Source organism: Saimiri boliviensis, chromosome 6 (assembly GCF_048565385.1).
Source record: "Saimiri boliviensis isolate mSaiBol1 chromosome 6, mSaiBol1.pri, whole genome shotgun sequence".
NCBI classification, from domain to species: Eukaryota; Metazoa; Chordata; class Mammalia; order Primates; family Cebidae; genus Saimiri; species Saimiri boliviensis.
Genome location: NC_133454.1, coordinates 22570918 through 22586212, shown reverse-complemented (window position 1 = coordinate 22586212; position 15295 = coordinate 22570918). Strand labels below are relative to the sequence as shown.

The 15295-nt window shown below is 45.1% G+C and overlaps 1 protein-coding gene across 5 annotated transcripts in view; it reads right to left on the bottom strand.

Annotated features, from left to right (window-relative positions):
• The window catches only part of TENM4 (teneurin transmembrane protein 4), a 3045593-nt gene that overhangs the window by 146048 nt on the left and 2884250 nt on the right, over positions 1 to 15295 (bottom strand). For all 5 annotated transcript variants that reach the window (XM_074400388.1, XM_074400391.1, XM_074400392.1 and 2 more), the window contains 3 exons: positions 13992 to 14093; positions 11841 to 12035; positions 4836 to 5036 (listed from right to left, as the gene is read on the bottom strand). In XM_074400388.1, the coding sequence (XP_074256489.1) occupies positions 4836 to 5036; positions 11841 to 12035; positions 13992 to 14093 (498 nt within the window). The remainder of the gene's footprint in view (positions 1 to 4835; positions 5037 to 11840; positions 12036 to 13991; positions 14094 to 15295) is intronic.

Below are 15295 nucleotides of genomic sequence, written 5' to 3'. Positions count from 1 at the left end.
GGGTAGATTGCAAAAATTTTTTCCCATTCTGTTGGTCGCCGATTCACTCTAATGATTGTTTCTTTTAATGTGCAGAAGACTCTGGAGTTTAATTAGATCCCATTTGTCTATTTTGGCTTTTGCTGCCAATGCTTTTGGTGTTCTGGTCATGAAGTCCTTGCCTACGCCTATGTCCTGAATGGTTTTGCCTAGATTTTCTTCTAGGGTTTTTCTGGTGTTAGGTTGATGTTTAAGTCTTTAATCCATCTGGAGTTAATTTGAGTGTAAGGTGTCAGGAAGGGGTCCAGTTTCTGCTTTCTGTACATGGCTAGCCAGTTTTCCCAACACCATTTATTAAACAGGGAATCCTTTCCCCATTGCTTTTGTCAGGTTTGTCAAAGATCAGATGGTTGTAGATGTGTGGCATCGCCTCCGAGGCCTCTGTTCTATTCCGTTGGTCTATATCTCTGTTTTGGTACCAGTACCATGCCGTTTTGATTACTGTAAGCCTGTGGTATAGTCTGAAGTCAGGCAGTGTGATGCCTCCAGCTTTGTTCTTTTTGCTTAGAATTGACTTGGCTATGTGGCCTCTCTTTTGGTTCCATATGAAGTTTAAGGTGTTTTTTTTTTCTTCAGTTCTGTGAAGAAGGTCATTGGTAGCTTGATGGGGATAGAGTTGAATCTATAAATTACTTCGGGCAGTATGGCCATTTTCACAATATTGATTCTTCCTAACCATGAACATGGAATGTTTTTCCATCTGTTTGTTTTTTCTCTGATTTCCTTGAGCAGTTGGTTTGTTGTTCTCCTTGAAGAGGTCCTTTACCTCCTTTGTTAGTTGTATTCCTAGGTATTTTATTCTTCTTGCAGCAGTTGCAAATGGGAGTCTGTTCATGCTTTGGCTCTCCGTTATTGGTGTATAGGAATGCTTGTGATTTTTGCACATTGATTTTGTATCCTGAGACTTTGCTGAAGTTGCTTATCAGTTTAAGGAGATTTTGGGCTGAGATGATGGGGTCTTTTAAATACACAATCATGTCGTCTGCAAATAGAGACAATTTGACTTCCTCCTTTCCTATTTGAATACCCTTTATTTCTTTTTCTCACCTGATTGCTCTGGCTAGAACTTCCAGTACCATATTGAATAAGAGTGGTGAGAGAGGGCATCCTTGTCTAGTGCCAGATTTCAAAGGGAATGCTTCCAGTTTTTGCCCATTCAGTATGATGTTGGCTGTGGGTTTGTCGTAAACAGCTTTTATTATTTTGAGATACGCTCTGTCGATAGCTAGTTTATTGAGAGTTTTTAGCATAAAGCGCTGCTGAATTTTGTCAAAGGCCTTCTCTGCATCTATTGAGATAATCACATGGTTTTTGTCTTTGATTCTGTTTATGCCGTGAATTACATTTATAGACCTGCATATGTTCAACCAGCCTTGCATCCCCGGGATGAAGCCTACTTATTCACGATGGATAAGCTTTTTGATGTGCTGTTGCAATCAGCTTGCCAGTATTTTATTGAAGATTTTTACATCGATGTTCATCATGGATATTGGCCTGAAGTTTTCTTTTCTTGTTGAGTCTCTGCCAGGTTTTGGTATCAGGATGATGTTGGTCTCATAAAATGATTTGGGAAGGATTCTCTCTTTTTGGATTGTCTCAAATAGTTTCACAAGAAGTAGTACCAGCTCCTCTTTGTATGTCTGGTAGAATTCTGCTGTGAACCCATCTGGACCTGGGCTTTTTTTTGGTTGGCAGGCTCTTAATTGCTGCCTCAACTTCAGACCTTGTTATTGGTCTATTCAAGTTTTCGACTTCTTCCTGGTTTAGGCTTGGGAGGATGCAAGTGTCCAGGAATTTATCAATTTCTTACAGGTTTACTGGTTTATGTATAGAGTTGTTTGTAGTAATCTCTGATGGTGGTTTGTATTTCTGTGGAATCTGTAGTGATATCTCCTTTATCATTTTTTATTTCATCTATTTGATTATTCTCTTTTTTCTTTTTTATTAATCTGGCTAGTGGCCTATTTTATTAATTTTTTCAAAAAATCAGCTCCTGGATTTACTTATTTTTTGAAGGGCTTTTTTTTTTTTTTTTTTTTTTTTTTTTGAGACCGAGTTTCCCTCTTGTTACCCAGGCTGGAGTGCAATGGCACGATCTCGGCTCACCGCAACCTCCGCCTCCTGGGTTCAGGCAATTCTTCTGCCTCAGCCTCCTGAGTAGCTAGGATTACAGGCATGTGCCACCATGCCCAGCTAATTTTTTTTTTTTTGGTATTTTTAGTAGAGACGGGGTTTCACCATGTTGACCAGGATGGTCTCAATCTCTTGACCTCGTCATCCACCCGCCTCGGCCTCCCGAAGTGCTGGGATTACAGGCTTGAGCCACCGCTCCCGGCCCTGAAGGGCTTTTTGTGTCTCTATCTCCTTCAGTTCTGCTCTGATCTTAGTTATTTCTTGTCTTCTGCTAGGTTTGGGGTTTTTTTTTTTTTTTATCTTGCTCCTCTAGCTCTTTCAATTTTGATGATAGGGTGTCAATTTTAGATCTTTCCTTTCTTCTCATGTGGGCATTTATTGCTATAAATTTTCCTCTAGACACTGCTTTAAATGTGTCCTAGAGATTCTGATACGTTGTGTATTTTCATTCTCGTTGGTTTCTAAGAACATCTTTATTTTCATTTCATTGTTTATCCAGTCTACATTCAAGAGACAGTTGTTCAGTTTCCATGAAGTTGTGCGGTTCTGAGTTAGTTTCTGAATTCTGAGTTCTAATTTGATTGCACTGTGGTCTGAGACTTTTTCATTTTCTTAAATAATTCTCACTATGACTCCAGAAGGTAGGCACTATCATTATTTCCATTTTATAGCTTCAAAGGGTGAAGTAACTTGCCCAAAATTATAATTAGTAAGTAGTAGAGCCAAGATTTGAACCCAAGTCTGTCTGAAGAAAGTCTGTCTCAGGGACTTTCCTCATCACATGGTTCTCTCTTGCCTTTGCACATGAGGACACATACACGTTTGATAGCAGTTATGGGGAATGGTGTCGCCAGGACTAAGGAGGGGGGAGCTCATAATTCTATTCAAAGTCCCTTTTAATAGTTCTGTTGTTTCCATTTATAGGCCTAAGTAAAGAATACTCAGTAATCTCATCCAAAGTTATACCTACCTCCTCAGAGGCTGTGGGGTTTCATCAGGGATTAACAGCGCAAGACACAGTTATATGCCTATCATAAATTAGCTTTGTGGCCACATAATGAACGATGCAAGCCAGTGTAGCTTTAAGACGACCATTTATTATATCGCTATAAACAGAGCTTTATAAAAAGAATTATTCCTGAAACCCCGCACATCTGTGCTTACAATCATGTCTTTACATGAGCTTTGCAAACAAGGATGAAAGTCCAATTTAGACTGTGTAGTCAACATCGATTCTCCATTCAACAGGGAAAGGTAATTCAAAGTATTCCAAAGGCATGAATGCTGCATGGATCTCATTTTTTGCCAAAGGTCTCAACCATCTTTCTCGATCACCACCAGAACTGTTAATATACATCAAAATGAGCTAATCTGAGCCTCACTTTGTTTAAACAGCGTCGTCGAGTGCTGAAGAAAATGATTTGGAATAAAAAAGCCTAGCTGGAGAGGCTATCGCTTGTTAGCTTTTCATCCCTGGGCGGGATTACTTAAATTTTTTCTGAGCCTTAGGTCCTTTACGAGTTTACTTATCTTCATTCTGTCATTGTTGTCGCCCCCCCCCCCCCGCCCCTTTCCCAGAATGCACACTCTACAAAGGCAGGGACTCTATCGTCTCTTCATCTTGTCTAATTCGAAGAATGTCTGGTATATTGTAGGTGCACAGTAAGTATTCAGTGATTAAAGTATTATGCAGATTGGTAAAACATGGATAAATGACACCTTTCTCATAGGGATTTGCACAGATTCAATGAGAGATTCGATGTGAACGTAACCCGTTATACACCAATACCGTGCTGGGTGACTCACATATGCTCCTGTTTAATCCTCACTTGGAAAGGATCTATCAATCATAGTGTTTTCAAACAGAGGGGGGTGCCAATATAATTATCCTTTGTACTTTATATGTACAAACCCTGTGGTGAACCAAATGCCGCAATCGAGAGCACAGTCGATCATGCGTTCATTCATTCATTCATCACTATTTACTGAGTAGGTGCTGTGGGCAAGGCCATGCTGAGTCCTGGGGCTGCAGGGTGAGTAAGACATGTTTGCTACCCTCATGGAGCATAGCAACTAACAGAGTGTTTGGCTAGAAGGGCAGGTCGGCGCCAGATCCCAAAGAACCCTAAACACTCTACTCAGTTTGGACTTCATTCTGAGAAACAGGTGAAACCGAAGGGTTTGATGGCAGGGACATGCATCCTGTGAAGCCCACCCCTACAGAGCTTAACTAGGAAAACTTTCCCTATGGCCTTGCCTCCAGGGATAACGTCTTAACAGGAGATGAGATTTCGGTGACACATATCTATAATTATAAGTACCATTGTTGAGGGGTAGTTTTGAATCTCAAGGACACTGCTAAGGAAGAAATGATGTAAGGATGTAATTTTTGAATCCTATCTCTACTTAAGAGTAAAAGTATTGGAGGCCAGAGTTCGGAGAAAGAACAAAAGCACTCAGAGGCATGGGGAATGCATTGCTACATGATTGAGAAAAGTCACGTCCCTGATCAGGACTGAATGGTGACCGTGTCACAGTAGAAATCCCCTCCCTCTGCCCATGCTGCTTCTCCCCAACCCCCACAACCCACCCCTCACACCCCACCCCTCATTCTTCCTCACCCCGACTCCTCCTCCACCCACCCTTCCTCCCCGTGCATTTACCGATAGAACAGTCGTGTCCAGTCCAGCTTGGATCACAGCTGCAAAGCCCAGTGTCTGGGAGGAAGGTTCCGTGGCCTGAACATTGGTCTAAGCATGTGGCTCTGGGGGTCTCGCAGTTGGTTCCTCCCCATCCCACAGAGCAGTGGCATTCGCCTCTCACGCAGACGCCCCGGCCCGAACACGTGGGGTCCATGCAGTCCACTGTGAGGTGGAGGAAAGAGAACACAGGTAAGCACCTGACCAGCCAAGGTGAGACTCCTTTAAGAAAACTACTTAGCTTTGCGGCCAAGAGGCTTCACACATTCTGGTAGAAGGATGCAGAGGCCACTTGGTATGGTGAGAGCAGTACTGTAGTAAATGGCAGACCTGGGTTCCCGACCCCACCCAGGTAGAACTCCCTAACTCTTCATTTGTGGGGCAGACAGAGTAAGTAAGGTGTCTCAAGCATCAGCACAGCACTTTGTGCCTACTGGACTCTGCTTCATTCGCTTCTGAATCTCCACCTCCTAGAGCAGTGCCTGGTACACAGGAGGAGTTAAATAAGGCTTCAGAGAACAAACTTTCATTATCACTTCATAATGCAGGTTTATTTATGTGAGCATGAGACTAAAACAGATTCCTTGATTTAGATGAGAATTTACTTTGTAAGTAAATTCCAGTAGATTTTATCATCTTCTCCAAATTCTTGGGATTGATACGAACTTTCAACTTCACCTTCCTGGCCAGGCATGGTGACTCGCAACTGTAATCCCAGCACTTTGGGAGGTTGGGGTGGGAGGATCACTTGAGAACAGCCTGGCCAACAGAGTGAGATCCTGTCTCTACAAAAAATTTAAAAAGTTAGCTAGGCATGGTGGGACTCGCCTGTAGTCCCAGCAAATTGAGAGACTGAGGCAGGAGAATTGCTCGAGCCTAGGAGGTCGAAGCTGCAATGAGCTAGGATTGTGCCACTACACTCCAACCTGGGTAACAGAGACTGTCTCTAAAGGACAAATGACCAAAACGACAACAAAAAACTTCACTTTCATGAGCGCAAACATTTCAATATGTGCTGACTTTGCACAGCTTCTCTTTATGCGGTAGGTGAGCTACATAGTGGTGGCTCACAGCCAGGCAGCCCTTTAGTGCTCCCAGAACCCAAGGTCAAAGGGGTCTCAAGAGACAACCCAGAAAGAGGAAAAGGAGGGTAACACTGTGGGTTATTTGCTCTGTGCTTACGCTCTACCCACTTGAGATACCCTGTCAGATTCCATTTTCTCAGTAACCCAGTGAGATGCAGATGAGAAAACTGAGGCTCTGAGAGTTAAATAATTTATGACAGATTGCACAGCTAAACTCTGCCAGAGAGGAATTCGTTTCCTGATTTCTAAAATCGTGGTAAAATAAGCATACCATAAAATTTACCATCTTAGCCACTGGTATGTGTACAAGCCAGTGCTGTTGAGGATGCGGATGGTGTTGGGCAACCATCACCACTGTCAGTCTCTAGAACTCTTTTCATCTTGCAAAACTGAAACTCTGCACCCATTAAACAACTTTCTATTTCCCCTTTCCCTCAGCCTTGACAACCACCATTCTGTTTTCTATCCCTATGAATTTGACTACTCTAGGTACCTAATGTAAGGGAAATCATCCAGTATTTATCATTTTGTGATGGCTTGTTTCACTTGGCATAATGTCTTCACGGTTCACCCATGTTGCAGCATGGCCAGAATTTCCTCCCTTTCGAAGGCTGAATACTATACATATTCATACATGGATAGAAACTCAGCTTGCTTCCACCTTTTGGCTATTATGAATAGGGTTGCTATGCACACAGGTGTACAAACATCTCTTTGAAACTCTCTTTCAATGCATTTGAGTGTATGCCCAGAAATGAAATTGCTGGATCATACGGTAAATTCTATTTTTGATTTTTTGAGGAACGATCACACTGTTTTCCGTAGTAGTGCTACCATTTTACATTCCCACCAGCAGTGCACAAGGATTCCAATTGCTTCATATCCAGAGAAGAATCTGAAGACAGATCTGTCTGATGCTGAGGCCAATATTTCTATCAGGGGCTGACTTTCCCAAATCAAAGCTTTAGTTATGGGGCGACACAAAATTAACAGAGACCTCTAACCTTCTGCAAAGCACTGCATGGAAGAGGAGAGGAGTACTGAGAATTAAGTGAAGTGGCTCCAGTTCATATGGAAAGTGCAACAGGTGGCAGAGAGAAGACAGGATTGGTAAAGGAGGTCGATTCACGCTCTCTCTCTACCAAAAAGTTGTTAGGTCTGTCTTTCTCTTTAGGGAGGTAGGGATGCTACTAATTTTGTAATCGTGAGGGCATGGTGGTATCCTGGGGAGGAGGAGCAACACGCAGCTGTTGGAGAAAGTATGCTGATGGTGCTGTGATGAGTATGGTCAGGCCCCTCCTAACAGGAACTCACGAGGGAGCCCTATGCTACAGAAGGAAAAGCTCTCCATTTGGCCTGAGGACCTAGGTTCAAAGGAGAAAATGAAGACCTACGGTCCTAGGTCCATGGTCCAATTACATATTTGCTCTGAGCTTCCCATCTATAAAGCAGGTATGGTAAAGATACTGACCACTGACTTCTCAGGTTGCTATGAGGAGCAGATGACACGATGATTTGAAAAGACTCTATGAACTGTTGCAAAACAGTTATTTTCCCATCCTATCAGGACATTCAGTAGCATGGCTTGGGGCAAACTGTGGTCAGAGCTCAATGATAATCCAGACACCCTTTAAGTTTATTTATTAATTATATTTTATAACCCCATATACTTGACTTTTGCATAAAAGACTGGGAAACCCAGGCTGGGTATATAAAAGAGTCATAGACACAAATGAGGAAAAACTACAAATGGCAATATTATGGGAACATTTATATGGAGAACTAGCTTATTAAGAAAGTTCCTTGGCTATTTAGGGTCTTAAAGATGTTCAACCTAATCACCTAAATGATAAATAAGACCATCAGGGTTCAGGAGTGATCGTTTGCTAAAAACACAGTAACGATCACAACAACGAGCATTAACTGAGTCCCTCTTCTGCGCCATATTTTGCTATTAAGCAGTTTATAGACATTATCTCATTTAATCCTAACAATGTTAAGTATGAGGTGGCTACTTTTGTCATCCTCATTTGACCGATGAAGAAACAGAAAGCACAGAGAGGTTAAATAATTTGCCCAAGATCACACAGTAGTATGACAAATGGAAAAATTTAAATGTGAATCGCTCTTTCCTGGTTTAGGTCTCTGGTCATTTCCCCTTATAATCTTACTAGTTCCGAAATACATGAATGCATATATACTTACATAAACACACACACACACACACACACACACAAACTGCCTTAAAAATAGAAATCAAATCAAAACAAGAAAGAAATAGAGCAATGTGGAGGATTAATGAAGTCAAATGAAGGCCAAGAATCTCTTCTCCTGCAGTCTCTGGACATCATTCAAAAATGGTTAGAGCATGACCTGTTGGAATTCCTGATAATTAAAAATAATAAAAGTAATAATAGTGATAAATTCTCATGGCCTGCCTCAGATCTTGAAACCTCAGAAGAATTATTCTGGGCCATTAGGCTTCTATGACAATCCCCTAGACCCAGAGAACTTTCCAATTTGACAGGAAACAACTCAGCAATTCCTATCCTGAGGCCTATAAAGGTATTTCCTTTTCTGTAAGTGCCTGAACCTCAACATTGGGTTGAAACTGTCTCTGAGAATCCCAGGGCACCCTTGAGGTCGAAACTATAAATCTCCATCATTAGCAAGCAGGCCGGGAGCCTGCCAAGTTCAGCAAGAGGTTCTGGGTGGCACAGTCCTGTGCTTTCGTAGATGTAATGAGGCTAAGGACTCAGGAACCAGCAAAGTGAATCCTATGCTCTCAGCAGATAGTCCAGGCAGAGAACAAAGATCAGAAGGAACTGATGAGAGGCTACCTCCAAGCAATTAATTTCTGATTCTGAAGGTCAACTGGGCCAAGAGAGTGTGGAGCAGGAGGGAAGTTTTAAGGAAGACTGCATCGCAGGAGTGAAGGCAGCTCCCGGAAATCTAGGCTGAACTGGCTGAGGTTCCTGCTGGGGGTGGGTAGATATTGTCCCTGTGTTCTACTGATCCTACAAGGCCAGTGTCTATGCCACAAGGATGCTCTGCCAAAGAGGTAGTAGGTACACTCTGCCTCTGCCCTTGCTTTCTGGAGCCTCTGGGGTGGAGATTAAAGTTGGCTTTTTTCCATCACTCTGGGACAGCTTCAGGAACAACAGAGGTTTCCCAAGGAGCTGTGTGTAAAGTGCGGAGAAGCGGCCGGCCTGGGGTGGAAGGGAGCGGTGATGAAGGAGTAGGAGCAATGGTCAGGGAGGTGGGCTGGCCTTGGTCTGGAAGACAGTTTAACTTAGTTTCCTCTTAGAGATGTGCCAAACAGTTACCTTTTTACCCCTTGCAGAGCCTGCCATTAAAGCCAACATTTCTGGCAGAAGCGTAGCTCATTAACAAAATGATGAGGGCTGCACGACCAGGCTGCAAACACAGGACCTTCCCCCGTTCGTTCCACACTTCAGTGACCACACCGGCTATTAGACACTCTGCTGGACCAAAAACAGTGTCTCACTTTTCACCGGGAAAGGTCTAGGTTTTTGCTTTTCTGCTCCTCCCCCAACTTCCTCTAAGCGTCCTACTGGCACCGTTCAAGCTTTAAAAAATACGGGGCAATAAACTTCAGAAAAAGGAAGGGGGAGAAAAAAAAGTGAGCTTGTTAGCTGATGTTTTATAAACACAGTGAAACCCGTTAGCACAGAGCATAGGGAGGAGGGGAGGAGAAGGCTGGAGGACAAAGGCCCCGAGAAGACGCCGTTAGAAACACAAGGACCATGCAGTGACGCTTCACCAGAGGAACAAAAACAAGAACAGGAATCCGCGCCAGATGGCCCTCCTCGGAAAAGGAAGCAGGAGTCAGAACACTTCTTTTCAAATAGATAACGGAAATCAAAACTCCAAACAATTTTTTCTCTCTTATAACTAACACTGCAGCTCCGGGGCGCTGTGCGATGCTGGCTCATCCGGGGAAGGACCACTGCCCTTCCCTGGCACACACAGCATGGGTGGGATTGGGGGGCAGCTCACAGTTCCAAGAGGAATCTCTTCTTTATTTCTCTTTCCTTCACAGGGTCTTTCACCTCAAGTGACTCGAATAAAAAGGGACAGCAGATGAAGGTCACCATTCTCTGGAGAAGACGGCTGAGTTCCTTTGTTCCAGGGGTCGGCATTCCTTCTCTCTCAGATAGCACAGAGTAATCCCCATCAAAGTTAACAGGTCTGAATCAGGACTCCCAGCCACGCGCTCGGGGTTTACATACAGCTTGTCTCAGAGAGGCAATGCTTTTCAGACACTAATCTCTTCTTCTTCCCCACTCTTTGAAAACGGGCCTGTTAACATTCTGTTTTATTTTTAGAGCAAATGATGCCTGGGAGGGGGCTCTCTGTTAAACAGTACATCGTTTAGAACAGGCGTCCCCAGACTTTTTACACAGGGGGCCAGTTCACTGTCCCTCAGACCGTTGGAGGGCCGCCACATACTGTGCTCTTCTCACTGACCACCAATGAAAGAGGTGCCCCTTCCTGAAGTGCTCCGGGGGGCCGGATAAATGACCTCAGGGGGCCGCATGTGGCCCGCGGGCCGTAGTTTGGGGACGCCTGGTTTAGAAGATCGGCTCTCCTTGGAGCCTCTTCCACCCACTGGGGAAGGTACCAGGGTGCTAGACGGCAGAGAATGGGAGGTAACGACAGGAGCACAGCCTCATCCATCAGTCTCAAACGGCAAATTCCAACCATTTCAAAAGACCTTGAATGAAGGGAGTGGGGCGAAACAGGAAATGTGCTTCAATTGTCCCCAGAATACTACTAATAATGTAAGAGCTCACATTTATGGAGCGTTTATTATGTGTCAGACACTGAGCTAAGTGCTTTACATGGGTCATTTAATTCAATCCTCCCAATGGCCCTCAGAGGAAGGCACTCCCATTTTATAGACAAGGGAACTGAGGCTAGTTAGTGGCAGGGCCAGGATGCAGACCTGTATCTGATTCCGGAGTGTGCACTTTTAACAGCTACTTTATACTGCTTGTGAATAAGGCTCTTCTCTCAGCTGGAAACACCACACAGTCAAGAAGGAAAAGAACTGGATTTGAAGTGAGACCGGAGCTGAATCCCAGTTCTGCCATCAGTCACTTCAAAGACCGTGGGCAAGTTGCTGCCCTTCCCCGGGCCTCAGTTTCTCTATTTGTGAAACAGAAATATTCATTTATTTCACCTGGTGGGATTTTCTAGCAAAGAACGATGTGCATGTGAAATCAACAGTTCCCTATGCTAGCCTCGGTCTACGCAGCCATATATTTACTTTATAAAGGAGAGAGGCACGCTCATGGGCACTGCAGAGCCATACACATGAACACGCACACACACAAACACACGAGTGTGATAAAAGAGGGCAGAGTCTGGAGGCCTATAATAGAATCGCACTTCAGAAATGGAGATAAAAAATGAGCAGATGAGCCTAGAGGGGAGTGAGAAGAGCTTGGGCTACGGAGCCAGAAAGACTGGGCTCAAACCCAGCTCTGCCATCTACTAGCCATGTATCCCTGGGAAAGTTATTCAACCCTCTGTGTCTTAGATTCCCTAGCTATCAAGTAGAGATGATTACTCCTCCCTAATAAGGTTTGAATTACATGACGCAGACTTCTAGCACAGCCTTGTATATGGTAAGCGCTCAGGACATGACAGTTCTCCCCTTTACTGACCAAGACGCAGATGCATTTGGCCTCCTCCTTTCGATTAGTTACTGTTGCTGGTGGATGGGCTTCTGGCTTGGCGAGGAAGCGGTCACAGAATGGCTCAGGAGGCTCCCCCGGCTCCCTGGTCACCTGCTTGGCCCTATGTGCCAGACTCGATCTCAGAAGAAGGTGCCAGAGCTGCCACCTGCAAGTCTTACCTTCCTCACAGCTCTCGCCCTTGTAGCCAGGGTTGCAGATGCAGGTGCCCATGATGCAGGTGCCATGGTTGCTGCAGGCCACATCGATACACTGGTTGGTGGGCACGTCGCACTCGGCGCCTTTCCAGCCACTGTGGCACAGGCACCTGCCCTTCATGTACTGGCCATTCCCGCTACAGAGCACAGGGCAGGAGGCTGGGGAGACAGCACCAGGAGTCTGGCGTGAATCAGTGTCCAGCACACCCCAACCGCCTTTGTCCCTTCCTCCTCTTGGCCTGCCTGGCTTAAGCAGTAACCTCAACTGCATTGCCACAAACACCCATGTGTGCCCATGTGTCTGCCTCTCTTGCTTGCTTTCTTTCCAGTTCAAACACATCTAGATTTGTAGGTGACGGTGCACAGTGTAGGGTCTGGCAGGGTAGGTATCCCTTAACCCCCTCCCCTTCATATTGCTGATGGGTACAGTGGCTGCCAGGAACCTCGGGCAGGAAGATTCAGTCTGTTCCTGAAAAAGACAGTGGCTGGACCCCCTGCCTGCCCTGAATCCCTCCTCCAGCGCTCTCCTCTGATAACACTCCACTTTCACTTCCCCAGCCCTCATCTGCAGGGCCACTTACTGTCCTCTTTATCCCAGCAAATCTCAGCTTCCCTTGCCTTTCAGGCCTCCACTCCAGCCCCATACACCCCTGGCCCCCTTAAGAGGAGAGCAGAACCCACACTGGCTCTTTAAAGTATTATCTTTTCATACGGCCTCTTAGCGTAAGGGTTTTGTGATCTTCTCTACGAAAGATACTATATAAAAATAAATTATACTGCATTGTGCTGTAAGTACTTACCAGTCTTATCAAGATCCAATAAGGCTTTTTTACACATGACTCTTAACTTTAAGTGCATGTGGATAAGACCGTAATTCTTGTTAGAAGAAATGACTCATCTCTCTCTGCACCACCTTCCCCGGCCCTCACCTGGCTTCTTTCCTTTTTAAAGCACTCGGCAAGTAATCACTGTGTTTCTTTGGGGCTGCTAGCTTTGCTGCCTCAAGCTGAGTCTATCTCACATTAGGAAGAGTAAACAGATTCTCATGGCACAGTACTTGCAGGGTGTTGTTCACTCAGCCCGGAAAGCCCTCTCTGCCTTCTACTTAAGAACAATTTCTCCAGCCTCAGGACTCGGGTGTCAAGTCATCTCATTTGGGAAGCCTTTCCTGAAATTCATCCCTTCTCCTCTCAGGCTGTTTCTCACTTCTACTCTGATGGAAGCTCCCTGCATTTAACTGTATTACAGGGTATTTCACTTATTATCATACTGCTTTGCAGTTGTCTATTTACTTGTCTGTCTCTGAGACCAGACTCAGCGCTCCCAGGATTGCATCTTGCCCAGCACAGGACCAATCTCTAAAAGGGCATGAAGCAAACGGTTACTGAAGGAGGGAAAAGGTGAAAAAACAAAAGAAAGGGCCATGTTAGTTTCCCAGCAGAGTGCCAAATTCTCAGGACTACAGATCTCCTTGGCATTTTCCTTGTTAATTATTCCAGGACAGAAATGACGGCCAAAAGCATGGAGTAGACCGTAGGCAGCCTTCAGACTATCTCCACAATACCACAGGCACTGGCTGTGCCTAAATGTCAGGCACCACTAGGGTCCTGTGTGGAAAAAAGTGGCCTGGTGTCTTCAGTCCCTCCCCTGGTGTCTTGGCCGATTCTGCCTGTGCTGTTAGAAGGTGCAAAGGATCAGTCCTCAGGCTCCCCATCTAAAGGCCAGAGAGATGTCACACTAGTATGAAGACAAACTTCAAAGATGCCTGGCTAGGGATAAGCACTCCTGTAAGAGGAAATCAACCTTTTAAAAGAACCCCCACTGCCACTCCACCTGCCCCAGCAACAGACACCGACTTTACTGTGGCCACCCCACCGTGAATGCACCGTCCCTTCTTGACTTCCCCAATCACCCACATGTGGATAACAGCAGCTGACAAGGTCATGGCTCTGCCTGCCCACCTCCCTCCAAGGGCTTCTGGAGAATGGCCCTTGGAAAGCTTTCTCCTGGGCTTCAGAGATGGGCTGGAGTTCTGCACTTGCTCTGAGAAGTGGAAGCGAGCTGCCTGAGGCGTCTGGGAAGCAGAAATTCAGAGCCCCAATGCAGAGTTCTCACCTCTGCCGCAGTCAGGGCCCAGGAAACCCAGGAAGCAGTGGCAGGTCCCAGAGATGCAGTCGCCATTGCCATAGCAGTTGCTGGGGCAGTTATCCACTGACTCTGCAGAGAGAAACGAGAAGGAGAGTTAAAGACGTCAACGGCCTTCCCCAAACAGAGCCCTGGAATCAAGCCTTAGGTTAACCAAGACCCACATATTTGAGCTCTTGTGGTCCTGTCACTGAAAGGAATGGATGTAGTTAAAATGCTATGTTATCTTTACTCTTCTGGAAGCACAGTTCAATTGACATTAGGAGATGTGTTCTGTAAGATGTCTGCTTGAAGCAAATTTTGATAAATCAAATTTGTATCTACAAACGCATTAGAGATTCTTCAGCTAAAAACACTGAGAGAAAACAGTTTAACCTGTTAACAGTGGTTTTCTTTGGGTGGTGTGTTACTGGGTGATTCTTACAGTTCCTCTTTATACTTTGTGTATTTTATGCTTTTCTCAGAATGGGCTGATATTCCGTTACTTTATTTTTACATGAAGCTACTGGGCATTTACCAATCTGTCTTTTCCCACCTCTGATTTTTCATATATCCATGTCAGTCCCCACCGTCTCTCACCGCAGCCACCACACCAGCCTGCGGCAGGCCTTTCAGCCTTCCCTCTTGCTCTCCACCCAGATGTGTTCACCACCCAGCAGCCTAAGTGATTTCTCTGAAACAAATCTGATCCTGTCATTCTCCTTCTTAAAACTCTTCAAGGGCTCCCCATTTGCTGAGATGAAAAAAATTCAAGCTCTTTGCAGAGGCATGGAAGTTTTCTTTTCTGGCTGGGCGTAGTGGTTCACGCCTATAATCCCAGCACATCGGGAGGCTGCGGCAGGTGGACTGATTGAGGTCAGGGGTTTGAGACCCGCCTGGCCAACATGGTAAAACCCCATCTCTACTAAAAATACAAAAATTAGCCTGGCATGGTGGTATGCACCTGTAATCCCAGCTACTCGGGAGGCTGAGGTGGGAGAATCACTGGAACCTGAGAGACAGAGGTTGCACTGAGCCAAGATTGTGCTAGTGCACTCCAGCCTAGGCAACAGAGTGAGACTATGTCTCAAAAAAAAAAAAGTTTTCTTTCCTCTTCCATCTGCACTTCTTACATCCCCAGACAAGCTGTTGGTCACGCCCCCTTTTGCAGGGATGTTACTTTCTCTAACTCCTCCTAATACGTCTGGTACATGTTCCATGTGACGGGTCAAGAAAATACAGAATCAATTTCAGAAAGATTTTAATCAAAAGTCAGGTACCGTTTCGTAGCTCCT